A 13060-nucleotide genomic window follows, 5' to 3' on the forward strand; every position below is an offset into this window, starting at 1 on the left:
ACAAGAACACAACTGGGGTCATGACAGCCCAGCGTACACAGGCGTGTGTATTGCTCCCTTGCCCTGCCTACTTCTCTCCTGGCCCGGGGCTTCCCCTCCTTAGAAAACAGCTCCTCAGGGGAACCCCAGGACACTCTAAAGACTCGCCTTGTTCATGCGGGCTCCCTGCACAAAGCACGTTGAGCAGTTAAAGGTGGAGAGAGCTTGGCTCAGCTTTGAGCCGGAAGTTCTCCTCCGAATGTTCTTTAATAATGCAAAGCTGGTGTTGAGAATACACAGAATGACCTCTTCTTTTGGCTTTCTATGAACTACTAGCCAATAAATCTATTAGTTGAATGGCAAAAACAGTGAGCATGTCATAAGCTGCAGGACATCAGTGAAATTCCTGAGTTCTCTGATTAAGATACTGAATCAACAACAGCCTAAGCAGAATGAAATCAATAATGCAGCTAAAAACAAAACACAAAAAACAAACAAACAACCCCCAGTAACTTGTGGTAATAGTAGCATTGGAACAGCTGGATTTTAGAACATTAAAAAATAAATTAGATTTAAAACCACTACCTCCTCCAACAACAAACTCAAATATTAAGGCACTCACCTCCATCCCTTGATTAATGGCTAATTTTGCCACTCTCATTGCAACGGGTCCCTAAAATTCAATTAGAGAAATAGATTTTAATTACTATTTATGCAAATTATGTTATACAGCTCAGTAAGATTCAGAAATCCCCATTGCTGGAACCATGGCAAAGAAGCAACAAAAGCTAGAGGACAGTTAATGGGAAATTTTCCAAGGCCGCGCAAGGTCTACTGCCCTGGCCACTCTGCGTGTTTGCACGTCACCGGGGCTGCGTGCCCAGGAGACGGCTGACCATTCCCCAGCACATCTCCCCAGAAGTGAAGCAGGGAAGAGGAGATGCTGTGCTTGGTGCGATACCACACCCACGAGCGGCCGGGCAGGAGCCCGGGCTGGTGAGGAGGCAACACCAGCTCTGCGCCTGTCCTCCGTGGGCTTCCGGAACGAAGCACAGTGAGGATGTATGGGTGAAGACGTGCCCTCCAGCCAGGGCTCCCACACCACACAAGAGCCTAGAGCCCAGAGAAGTCCTTTAGGATTTGTGAGGGTCACAGAGGAAAGAACTGGGTGCCCTCTGGGAGGAGAACAAGACTTTTGTCGTCTTTGAAAACCACAATGCTCCAGATAGAATTTAGCTGCTTGATCACATTTTAGATTCCTAAAAACTGTTTATGGGTCATGAGTTAGAATTCAACGGTATCTTTTCAAGTGTCTTTTGCATTAAAATGCAAAATAGGCTCTAGGACGCCAATAAATGAATGAATAAATGCCTGATGGCATGAAAAATGCCATTTTTCCCATACAGGGGCTTCAGTTATCAACTTTAACCCATCTCAATTCTCTTCCTAATTCAGATACTTATTAAAAATGTTTTTCAGAGGCCACAGGTTTTCGAGGCTCAGACAGTATCTTTGTTAGAATTCTCGAAATGTGATCTGTAGGTGTGGGGCATATACTAGAACCATGTTTTCAAGATCATCATCTGTTTTGTTTGTTTTTTAAACAGAGTGCTCCTCTCAGGGAGAGTCTTCTCTATTCCCTTGTACCCACCAGCTGACCCAGACAAGGTGCCTGTCCAGCTTGCATGTGCGCACAAATCCCCAGCCCCTCGTGAAAATGTAGCGGGTCTCAGACCCGCTCCTGAGGGATGCCTGGGCTGCACTGGGCAGCAAGGCTTACAAAATGGGTAAAATAGGAAAATGGAAATGCTAGGAGCTGCAATGCTTATTTAGCCGGCCTCTTTCAAAATACAAAACCAACACCTCTTCTTCTGGACCAACATTTTTTTCTCGAACAAGAAAATGGAAGTAACATCCAATACAGAAATCAGATGGAAATGCTAATTTTACAGGAGCTTTCTAATATCTGGAAGAGTAATCATTCAGCGACAGAAACTAGAAATAAAGATGACCGCCCCTCGAAGTTTGCTCTGAAACTCCGGCATATTGTACAGTCACACATCTTCTGAACCAACCAGGATCTCCCTTGCCCTGGGGGAAAAGTTTAGGGGTTAATGCTCTCAGAGGCAGGTCGTCCAGACAAAAGGGACGGGCAGTAGGGGCAGCCCTGGCTTGCGCCGCGGTGGAGTGCCGCCAGCTGTCAGGCCGCAGGTAGGGAGGTGTGGGCACTGAGGGCCACAGGAGAAAGATCGACGAGGCACAGATGTGCCCAGGGATGCAGCTTGCAGCAGGGAACTGAGCACTCCAGTCCAAAGACCAGGAGAGGCTGTAGTTCTCAGAACTGGAAGGATACCACGACTTTTCTTAAACACACCTCTTATTTCAACGCAGACCTGCACTGGTCTTAGAGTTGCAAGCCAAAGAAGTCATGAAGTCAATATTTAGTTAAACCACTGCTTCTCCCAATACCTGTACCTTTAACTTCTCTTTAGGCAGACATTACTCTAATATTTTGGGGAAATATTAATACCAAAGTTTCAGTGAGAGCCTCTTTGTTTTTCCTTAAAACACTAAACATCTTTTCTATTTGCTCTCTCCATCAATTCAGAGCATAGGGGCTCTGCGTTACTTACATGGGGAACAAATTATGTAAGAGCCATGTCCTAAAAGAGCATATAGCTAGCTAAGTGAGCAGGACTGAAGTATCAACACCAGGCAGTGTGGTTCCAGGAACCAACTCCATGGTGAGGCCCGCCTGTCAGCAATCAGGGGACAGGTGAGTCCCAACGGACCTGGGCCCTTGTCTGGCCACTGGAAACTCTAACAACACCTTCTGAAACTGGATGCAAACTCCGAACAAAGGTGGAGAACATGCACTTTTCTACAGAGAAGTTTCATGAGATTCCCAGAAGGATCTGTAGCCCCCAAACAGGTTACGAGTCCTGTTAGCATCAAACAGCGGAGTTCGAGAGGAAGTAACTCTGATTCCAGTACTGTTGAGGGAGTTCTAAAACCTGAAACTGCACTAGGGAGAAAGACAAATCACTAATTACTTGCATAGCGGAAGTCTTCTCATCTGTGATTTCAGAAGAAAGGAATATCTGGAAAATGCATGGAAAAGAGAGAACCAAGAAACCCCTGGAACAGGCCCCATGATGCACCATTGCTAACATTACTCATAAGAACTGTCACTTGTGAGTAAATGCAGTGTATTCCAGACTTGGAAGTTTCAATGTGGGGAAGAATACTGTGCACAAAGGAGTTAAAATAGTGCCTATATTACCATAAAAACGAACACAAGGAGGGACGCCTGGGTGGCTCAGTCGTTAGGCGTCTGCCTTCGGCTCAGGTCATGATCTCAGGGTCCTGGGATCGAGTCCCGCATCGGGCTCCCAGGGAGCCTGCTTCTCCCTTTCTCTCTCTCTCCCTCCTCCTCTAACGAACACAAGGAGACACACAACGACTGCTGTGTAGGCAGGTCATCTCAAACCCAGCTGGGGCAACGAGAGCCCATGCTGGTGTAATTGGCTCTGGTCTCCCCAGGACGCAAGTTTTAGTGGGTTTCAGCTTGGGGGTGACTCAGTGTGACAGCCCATCCATGGCTGTTTCTCTCCACGTGCACAGCTCAGGTCAGAAGGGTGGGATGGCTGATGACGTAAGTTCCTAGGAAGCTCTGTCACACGTGCCAATGTGTGCATCATGTATTATCAAGCCCAGGTACAGCATGAGCCTCAGATCATCCTCAGATCTTCAATTTTAATTCTGAAGGCCCTTCCTGTTACTCTAGTTTACTGTTTCTGGTGTTAGGGCTACCATGTACTTTTCTGCTTGGAAAACAAGACAAGCACATCATAGGCATGTGAGATGACTGTCTTGTCAATTTGCTATAAAGTTATTTAAACAGAAAAAAAAAGGAAATGTAATTAGCAATACCTGAGGTAAAAACTCTCTTGCTAGGTCCAAGGCCTTGCGGTAGGCAGCATCCCCCTCCTGGTTCTGCTCTAGAACATGGCTGATCAAGCCCACAGCTTTGGCTTCTTGGCCATCAAGCACGCGTGCAGAGAAGATGAGCTCTTTGGCCAGGGACATCCCGATAGCGCGTGGCAGGCGCTGCGTCCCCCCTGCAGAGAGAATGGGGGGGATGCAGGCAATGATTTCATACCTTTCAGTCTTTAACATTTCAACGTTTCACTTCTCAGTTTATAAAATAAACCAGGGCCAGAAGTTTATATGTCAAGATCAGTAACTGGAGAATTACTTCAAAGCAGAATCTAATTAGTTTATCAAATTAATATTACCAAAAAAAGAACGTGAGTATCTTCTGTAATTGTGAAGGGATTCTGGCACTATTTACTCCTGCAACACAGCTGGTACATTCCCGAATCGAACCCACAGTCATTCCCACGTCAGGGGCCATCCAATGCACAGTGGTGGGCAAGCAGCACCGTCCCTTAGCCCATTCACCAGAGGGATGACAGGTGCTTCAGTTCAGATAGAACTTGTCAGAGCCTGAGACATTCAACTCACCATGTGCTTTGTAAAGAATCACTGATGGTAAATGAACTGCAGGCTAATTTTAACTTAATAAAAAGGAAACCAGGTAATTACTGGTGAAAACAGGCTCTGTCCTGGTGGTGCTGGTGCTTTCAGCAGGAGCACGGATCAACCCCCCCCCCCCCCCACCACCAATTACGTTCTAGCGGCGAGGCCAGGATCTCGTTAAAAAGAAAGCTAGAAAAAAGTAGGTAATATTCTTATTTGGAAGCCTCAATTTCTACCAATAAGACTATGGGAGCGACTGCAATGTTAGGATTCATCTAAATCTCACCCCAGGAAGGCTGCTGGGCTGCCCGAGGGCGCTGGCGGCCAGGAGGCAGGGAACAGCAGACGGGCGGGCTGAAGAGAGAGCTCACCTGAACAAGCTCACTGGGTTCTGTTCGGCCCACAAAGTTTAGATTTTTTTTTCTCTGTATGAATTACCAACATTTAAAAAGTGGGTAGATGATTTCTGATAAAAACTAATTTCTACCTGGAAGCACCCTGCAGATGCAAGGGCTCTAGCTGGCCACGCACCACCCCGCCCCCGCCCACCCCCACCCCCGACTCCCTGCTCCTGCAGGGCTTGAGATGGACAAGCTCTGCTTTCTGTTAAACAACTTGAAAAGGAAAGCACAATCTTTTCTTATTCACATCTCAATCAAAAGTGGCAAAGTGAGGGCGCCTGGGTGGCTCAGTTGGTTAAGCGACTGCCTTTGGCTCAGGTCATGATCCTGGAGTCCCGGGATCGAGTCCCGCATCGGGCTCCCTGCTCGGCAGGGAGTCTGCTTCTCCCTCTGACCCTCCCCCCTCTCATGTGCTCTCTCTCTCAGTCTCTCTCTCTCAAATAAATAAATAAAATCTTTAAAAAAAAAAAAAGTGGCAAAGTGAAAAATAAAGATCACAAGTTCCAGAAAGTTTCCCTTCAGTAATGAAGTATGTATATTCCTACATTTTTAACACACAAAGCATGCCTGTATTGGAAGAACATGGCTTAAGATGCTATTATTAAGCAGCTACATCAAGAACCACGAGCAGTTATTTAGGAAATGTGGGTGATCTAGAAAAACAAACACACACAAACCTCAATGAATTGGAAAGGACTGCTATTTTCGATAGGGACTGGGTTTGAACATAAATGAGTACTGCTTCTGTAAAATACAGTTTATTAAGTGTGTACAGTGCCCAAGCAGTGAGAGATGGTGAATTTATAACTCGATATGGCAGAAAACGTGTGTCTGAAAAAAAAATGAAGCACTGACAAATTTAAATCAAACTATAAACAGTGATGTTGCTCAGTGTAGTAAAGACAGGTCTGAGAACTTATGGGACAAGATGCAAGGAAAAGACGAGTTATTTATGGTGTTCCCATTGCCAGCTGATTAGAACAGAGATATAAATACAACCCAGATAGCTCTATTTCCTCATGGAGCTGATGAGAATTTTCATGAGATGGAAGAACTTACGAAAACAGTATTCATGATGAGCACAACATTAGGAAATGATTCTCTCTTATGTTCTGTGAAAAGTTTGACGTAGATTAGTCAAAATTAGCAAATGTGACCCTCAATGATCCTTGTTAACGTCACACTTTTTATTCAACTGAAACCATGGAGCATTGCAAAGTCTGTAAAGCTTACGCCCATTCATCCTATCATTTCATCCACAGTATCATCCTCCAGGAATGAGGCTTTTGTAGACATTAAAGAAAGGAACAGCAATGAAACAAAGACCATGAAACACATCCACTCCCCGAGCTGAACAGCATGTAAGTCAAGCTCTGCTTGGTGAAATGGATGCATACCAGAACAGTCTGCTGGAGGACATGACCTGAGTGAGGGCCGAAAGGCATGCTGCTGAAGAGAGCGTTCTGTTTTTGTTGGAAACAGCGCACCAGAGGATCTAGGAAAACCCTCACCTTGGCTCACCAGCTAACACTGAAGACTTGGCCTGTGGGTTGACATCACAAGCCACCCACCTTAGGAACCTCACGTAAGTGGGCCATACAGTACTTGTCCTTCTGTGTCTGGCTTATTGCACGAAGCATCTTGTCCTCCAGGTTCGTCCTATTGAAGGGTGTCAGCATTTCCTTTCTTTGTCAGCATTTCCACTGTATGAAGACCAAGTTTTGTTTATTCACTGACCCAGGGATGGTCACTTGGGTTGCTTCAACCTTTTGGCTATTAGGAATAATGCTGTCATGCATATGTGTATACAAATATCTCTTTGAGACCCTGCTTTCTGTTTTTTTGAGTAGATACCTAGAGGCGGAGTTGTTAGGTCATACAGAAAATCTATTATTTTTTGAGGAATAGCCATACTTTTTCCTATTAGCTGCACCACTTTACATTCTTATCACAGGGCACAAGGATTCCAATTTCTCCACATTCTCAAGCACATGCGCTCTTCTCAAGGGTGTTCTATTTTTTGGGGGGAGAAGGTTTGATGGCAACCATCCTAATGGGTGTGAAGTGGTATCTCACTGTGGTTTTTGATTTCCCTAATAACTAGTCATGCTGAATTCTTTTCATTTGCTTATTGGCCATTTGTGTATCTTCTTCGGAGAAACATCTATTTAAGTCATTTGCCCATTTTTTAATTGGGCTGCTTTTTGGCATTGAGTTGTAGGGATTCTGTATATATTCTAGACAGTAATCCCTTATCAGATATATGACTTGCAAGTATCTCCTCCCATTCTGTGGATTGCCTTTTCACTCTACTGACTGTCCTTTGAAGCATGAAAGTTTTTCATTTTGATGAAATCCATTTTTTTTCTTATGTTGCCTGTGTTTTGGGTGTCATATCCAAGAAATCATTGCCAAATCCAATGTCATAAAGTTTTTCCACTGTTTTCTTCTAAGTTTTTGTAGTTTCAACTCTTACATTAAGGTCTTTGATCCATTTCAAGCTAATTTTTATATATGGTGTAAGGTAAGGAAATCCATGTGGAAATCCATTTTCTCAACACCACTGATTGAAAGGGTCACTCTTAAACAGTCACACAAATGTATTATTTAATTCACTCATTCCTACTGAAATCTTATCTTTAGGAAACCTGTTTGGTGAGAAATTATCTGGCCCATTTTCCCCTGCTACAATCAGTTTGCAGAAGTCAAAGACTGATGGTAGAACTAGAGGTAACTGCCTCCCTACTCCCCCGGCACATAAACTTGGTCATTTCCAACTTTACGAAAAGGATGTGCCCTGTTCAGTTTGCCTTGCTCAGTTAACACTGATAGAAAGTACAAACGGAAGTTACTAAACCACGGGGCATTATGATACAAAAACTACACATGATCAACGAGCAATCTCAGATTTCCACCAGTATCTCACAAACAGTCACCCTGGATAGAAAGTATTTTTACGTCAACATTCTACTCCAGTTTGGAAGTGCTTCTGTTTGTGAACAGCTATTTTCTATTATAAAATTAAACAAAACACGAGTGCCCGTTAGGGGAGTCAAGGCTCAGCGCAGTAGCGTACCCTGCAACCAGAGAGAGAAGATGCGCGGTGGAGACCTGCCATGAGGGAAAAGGCATCCAATTTTCAGTTCCAAATGCAAAGTGAAGTACTCGAGAGAATTTATTTCAATTCACCTTTCATTAATTTCTGAATACTAAATTCCAGTACCAGTTTAGCGTTAGGTCAAAACAAAGACGCCCTGTCGCATCTGTCAGCTGCTTTTCCTACACCAGGCTTATCAACCAAATCACACAACCGGCTTACTTCCCATAGATTTGAGTTTAGGATCGTAAAATGCCACCTCTAGATAGTCTCGGGGACTGCAAAATGAAACACAGAACTAAACATGAGGTTGTCCCCAGTGGAACTAGAACTGTTCCACCCTGGCGGCAGCCCTGACGCATTCAAAATCACGGAGCTCTACGAGACTCTACTCAGAACTTCCAGTACTGTCCGTCCCACCACGGAGCCCTGACTCCTGGTCACACCCCACTCTGAGGCTCAGAGAGCTTTAATCATTGAAAGTCAGGTTGCAGAAACAGGATTCAAACTTACTTCTGCCTGATTCTTATCTACTATGTGGTAAGAAAGTACAAAGAGCAACTTATGAAATGAACTGATGGCTTATTTTAGAAAATAAAAGGTGTGTCTGCTATGTACCATTATGTAATAATGTACGTAGGCGTATACACGTATCAAACGTGTCCAGAAAGTTGTCTCTGTGAGTCAGATGATCGCTCTTTTTTTTTTCATTTTTTCATTCATACAGCCTTGCTGTATTTCCCAAATGTTCTGCAACATATAGGTAAATGGACTCCGTAATAGTGTAATTTCCAAGATGACAACACATTTGTTCAACTCATTCAACAAGTACTTATTGCAGCTTCCTGCCCTAGGCACATAGATACAGTTGTGAAATAAATAGCCCCTGCCTCCTGGATCTCACACTGTCACTGGGAAGCCCACAATGAGCAAACAAACCCATCCCGTCAGACAGCAGAGCGGTAGTGTCGGGGTGTGGAGTACACACAGCTTAGACAGGATGGCCAGGGAGGGGCCCTCAGGAGGTGACACTGGAGCCAAGACCAGGAGAAAGTGGGAAGTGCACCAGCACACAGGTCTGGTGGAGATCATGTCTGATTCACAGAGGAGTGCAGGGAGACCAGAGAGGCTACAGCACAGAGTAGGGACATGCCAAGTGGCAGCAAATACAGCCCAAGAGGAGGAGGGCCAGATCTGGTGGGCCCACCTGAAGGGCCCCAGGGTTTACTCTGAGGGTGACAGGTAGTCACTGAGCATCCGAGAGCATCCTCTGAAAAGAGGGGTGTGAGATCATCCTTCTATAGTGAAGATCTGGGTTTGAGGACAAGCTATGGTCGTGATGAGCCAAGATGAAGAAGGTAGGTATGTTCATACTACTTGTAGTAGGGTTCCAACAGGCTTGGAAAGAAATTTCAAAACAAGTTCCCAAATGCTTTCAGTATCTGTCATGTTTTGGCTGCCCCTGTTCAAATCCCGGTCTTGCTTTTGGAGATAATGGTATGTAGTCTGGGACAGTAGAAAATCCCTCCAATGGAGGCCAAGGGGGCCAGATCCTCCTTCTCTCCGCCCTAACACAGCTGGGCAGGCATCCAAGTGAGGTCGGGTCCATAGGATGTGATTTCTCAGCACCGGGCATCCTGAATGGGTGGCCTTGTGATATGAAGACTTTGCGGGCTTACAGGCAAGGCAGAGATAGTGATGTGCAGACCTGACGATCCTTGTGCTTATACTGTGATCCCTGCCACGCTCTGCCCATCAGTGTGGGCTGATTCCAGGGCTCTTACATTCCAGTTTGTGTTCTAAGCCTTGTTCTCTAGCCATCTACTGATTCTGGGAACCTTACAATAAATGTCCTTTTCTTTTAGGATAGCAGAGTCAATTTCTATTGTATGTTTCCCAAGTCATGAAGAACACAAGAACATAACTAGTAGTTTTGTTTTCCTCTTTCTCAAAAACAGATGAAGCCAAATGGGAGTTTATCTGTTGTATTTTTTTGCAAGTAAGATCCATTTGTTCAATCTCAAATTTATTGGTTTGGTGGCCTACTATGTGCCAGATGCTGTCCCAGTTGCTGAACAGACAGTGGTGCACCAGACAGATTTCCAATCTTAAAAAGCTTACATCTTAGAGGCAGAGAGGGAAGGAAAGGGGCAATAAATAAGCACAGGGACAAGACAGAACACGTGTCATGGAGAGAATTTAATAAAGGCAGGGGAACAGCTTGTGAGATAACCACAAGATGTCTACTTTAGATTGAGTGGCTGGGGAGGGCCTGTTGGATAAAAGTGAGGCCCGTGTCTGAATGCTAACAAGGCAGCCCCACGAAGACCAGGGAGCACACCCAGTGAGTGAGACACCAGCCATGTGAAGGCCCTACGGTGAAGCCAGGCTCAGCACGTTCGAGGAAGAGGCAGGAGGCCACTACAGGAACACAAGGGAGGGAGGCGAGGGGAGTGGAAGGGGGCTGGACAGGCAGATCACAGACGCAGTAGAGGTTTACATCTTACTCCGTGGATGATGCAAAGACGCTGGAGGGTTCTCAGCAGAAGGTGACGTAATTCAATTTGCATTTTAAGAGATGCTTTTTAAGCTTGGCAGAGAACAGATTACAGGGGCATGACCAAAGCAGGGTGCCCAGCAGGAGGCTACCGGTGTCCTCCAAGTGCCATATGATGGCGGCTCAGATGGAACAAGGGCAGTGTAGGGGGTGGGGGAGAGGAATTTGGTGTAAGCGTCCAAAACGAGTGAAAAAGATATGGGGAGAAAGGGAAATCAATCTTTTTGGTTTTCTGACTGGTGTTCAGGAGAAGGTGGCACCGCTCACTGACACCGGGAAGACAGACAGGAGCCTCAGGCCATGTTAAGTGTGAGTCTTTTACATACAGAAGTGGGGCAGTCAAAAATGTGCCCGGATATGCTGTCTAATGTTTCTTAACGATCACTATCACACAGATGGCATTCAGAGCCAGGGCCTGCGTGAGATCACCTTGGGAGACCAGTTAGAATAGAAAGGGGCAGAGAGTGTCTGCAAGACCCTGGGTGGGGCCCAGCAGAGTGAGTGAGGTAGCAGAAATGCAGGAAGAAGGTGGTGCTCAGCTGCAACCAACCACTTTTGGACGTCTACCCCCCATGGCTCATCCCAGCCTTCTTCCACTGAAGTCTGCAGGGGTCTTCTGGGCAAGCCTGTCCTCACAGGAATCAAGGCATGCAGGAACAATCAGGTGTCCTCCCAGGGTGTGGTCATGTCCACATGGGACACCCGGAGCAGGGCCACTCCTCACGACCATGCTGGAAGCCTGCAAGGCCAGAGTCTTCCAACTAGAGATGGCACAACACAAAGACATCATTCGGCTGCTGAACTGAGCAGTCCCCAAACTGCCTTACTTTGTGACTTCCTGCGATTATTACTTGGCACTTTCTTAGTGTTTCAGCTCCCTGAAGTAGGGTTTCCTATTATTAGTACCAAGAATGTCTGTGATTGCAGACAGACCAAGGAAAGTGATCTGAACACACATTCCGGGGAGTGGGAAACAAACATTTGAGGGAAGCATGGTGGGACTGCTGGGCAAAGCAGATTATACATCCAAGATGTGTGCTCATGAGACCAGTTAACATCGTCATCTGCTCCTTCCCGGCAAGTGGTGGCTGTCTAGGTGCAGGCACGGAGAAGGCAGATAAGCTGGATGAGTACACAAAGAGAGACGCAGAGAAGGAACAGCAGGAGGTGACAGCGACTGAGCAACACCATGTAATGATATCATGCTGGGTGGTCCTGAGCACTTCCTGCCTGAGAACTAACTCATGGCAGCCTCCCGACTCCCCTGGGAGGTAAGGTTACTTGTAAGGAAGTCATTGTGACAAAGGACCATGAGACTGAAGCTGGGTGACAGAGCAGGGATGTGCTGAGCTGGAGAGTGTCCACGGACTTGATGATTCAGTGAGGTCCAAGAAGGATGGACAGACTGAAACGCAGGAAATCTAAATTCGGAATGCAGCGGGTGGTGATGGCGTGCAAATCACAGGCACCCAGCCCTGGTGGTGCGCGATGGGAAGAAGGACAAGTCGCACGTGGGTGCAATCACAGACTCAGAACTCACACGCATGCTGGGGACGGGAGGGGATAATGTACCAAGACGCCGATTATCACAGCTCCTGGAACAGGCTGTGTGTTTTAAAACCTGTGTAATACCAAACATTGGGATATTGGAAATCTACCATTCTAAATGGGAAAAATAGTAATACTTTCTTGGTCCATCCAAAAGCTCCAATTAATGTCCCCAAATATCAATAAAACAGCTGGAAAAAAAACTCTTTAAAACTGCCAGGTAACAGTTCACCATGATTTCTGCATAATATTTAGCATTTCTAAATACCAATTACCTAATTATTTAACACATAAGGAATTCACTGGGGGAGTATGTTTGGTTGCAGAAAACAGATCTATCAGGTATGAATTATATTTCCTCCTTCATGACATTAAACATATAATGAAAATAAACAAAGAATTTTAAAACTGTTAGTAAACAGTCAATGAAAAGTCCGGTGGTGAGAGGAGGGAGAGCAGTGAGCCACTGCTCCCACCCGATGAAGGGTGGAGGTCAGCGACCGAGCGCTGGTAAAGGCGTGGGAACCGCAAGTACCCAGGGCTCATGCACATCCAAATCTAGTGCGCTCTCGGCACTCACATTCTGGAAGCAGGTAGCTTTGAACCATTGTCAGAAGCCACAGACAAAAGTAACAGGATGCAAAAGCACAATGGGTATCTGTCTTACTGCTTTTGCTTGTGATCTGCCAATAACATAAAAATGAGTTTGTAACTGCAGTTTTTACATGGTTGATTCTTTTCCTTTATTTACTAATTTTCAAAATAACAAGGTGGTTCCCTAACATCCTCCAAAGGTGACAAGTAAGTTTCTAGTCTCTGAGAACCATCATGAACTTACAGATTTTAACGTATCTGATGCATTAGAAACCACTGCAGGTTTCATCTATATTGATGGTCGAATTAGCCCATCCTTGGCCAGTGAGAATGAACTTAGAT

At 45.5% G+C, this 13060-nt stretch overlaps 1 protein-coding gene across 7 annotated transcripts in view; it reads right to left on the reverse strand.

The window, feature by feature from the left end:
- Positions 1–13060, reverse strand: part of AUH (AU RNA binding methylglutaconyl-CoA hydratase) — a 191565-nt gene that overhangs the window by 16518 nt on the left and 161987 nt on the right. For all 7 annotated transcript variants that reach the window (XR_010407553.1, XR_010407552.1, XR_010407554.1 and 4 more), the window contains 2 exons: positions 3913–4100; positions 602–652 (listed from right to left, as the gene is read on the reverse strand). Coding sequence is in view for 4 of the 7 variants with exons in the window: in XM_045882137.3 (XP_045738093.1) it covers positions 602–652; positions 3913–4100 (239 nt within the window). In the remaining 3 variants the exon portion in view is untranslated. The remainder of the gene's footprint in view (positions 1–601; positions 653–3912; positions 4101–13060) is intronic.

Source organism: Mirounga angustirostris, unplaced genomic scaffold (genome assembly GCF_029215605.1).
Source record: "Mirounga angustirostris isolate CCGP_5_RB_7025 unplaced genomic scaffold, mMirAng1.0.hap1 SCAF_15, whole genome shotgun sequence".
NCBI lineage: Eukaryota > Metazoa > Chordata > Mammalia > Carnivora > Phocidae > Mirounga > Mirounga angustirostris.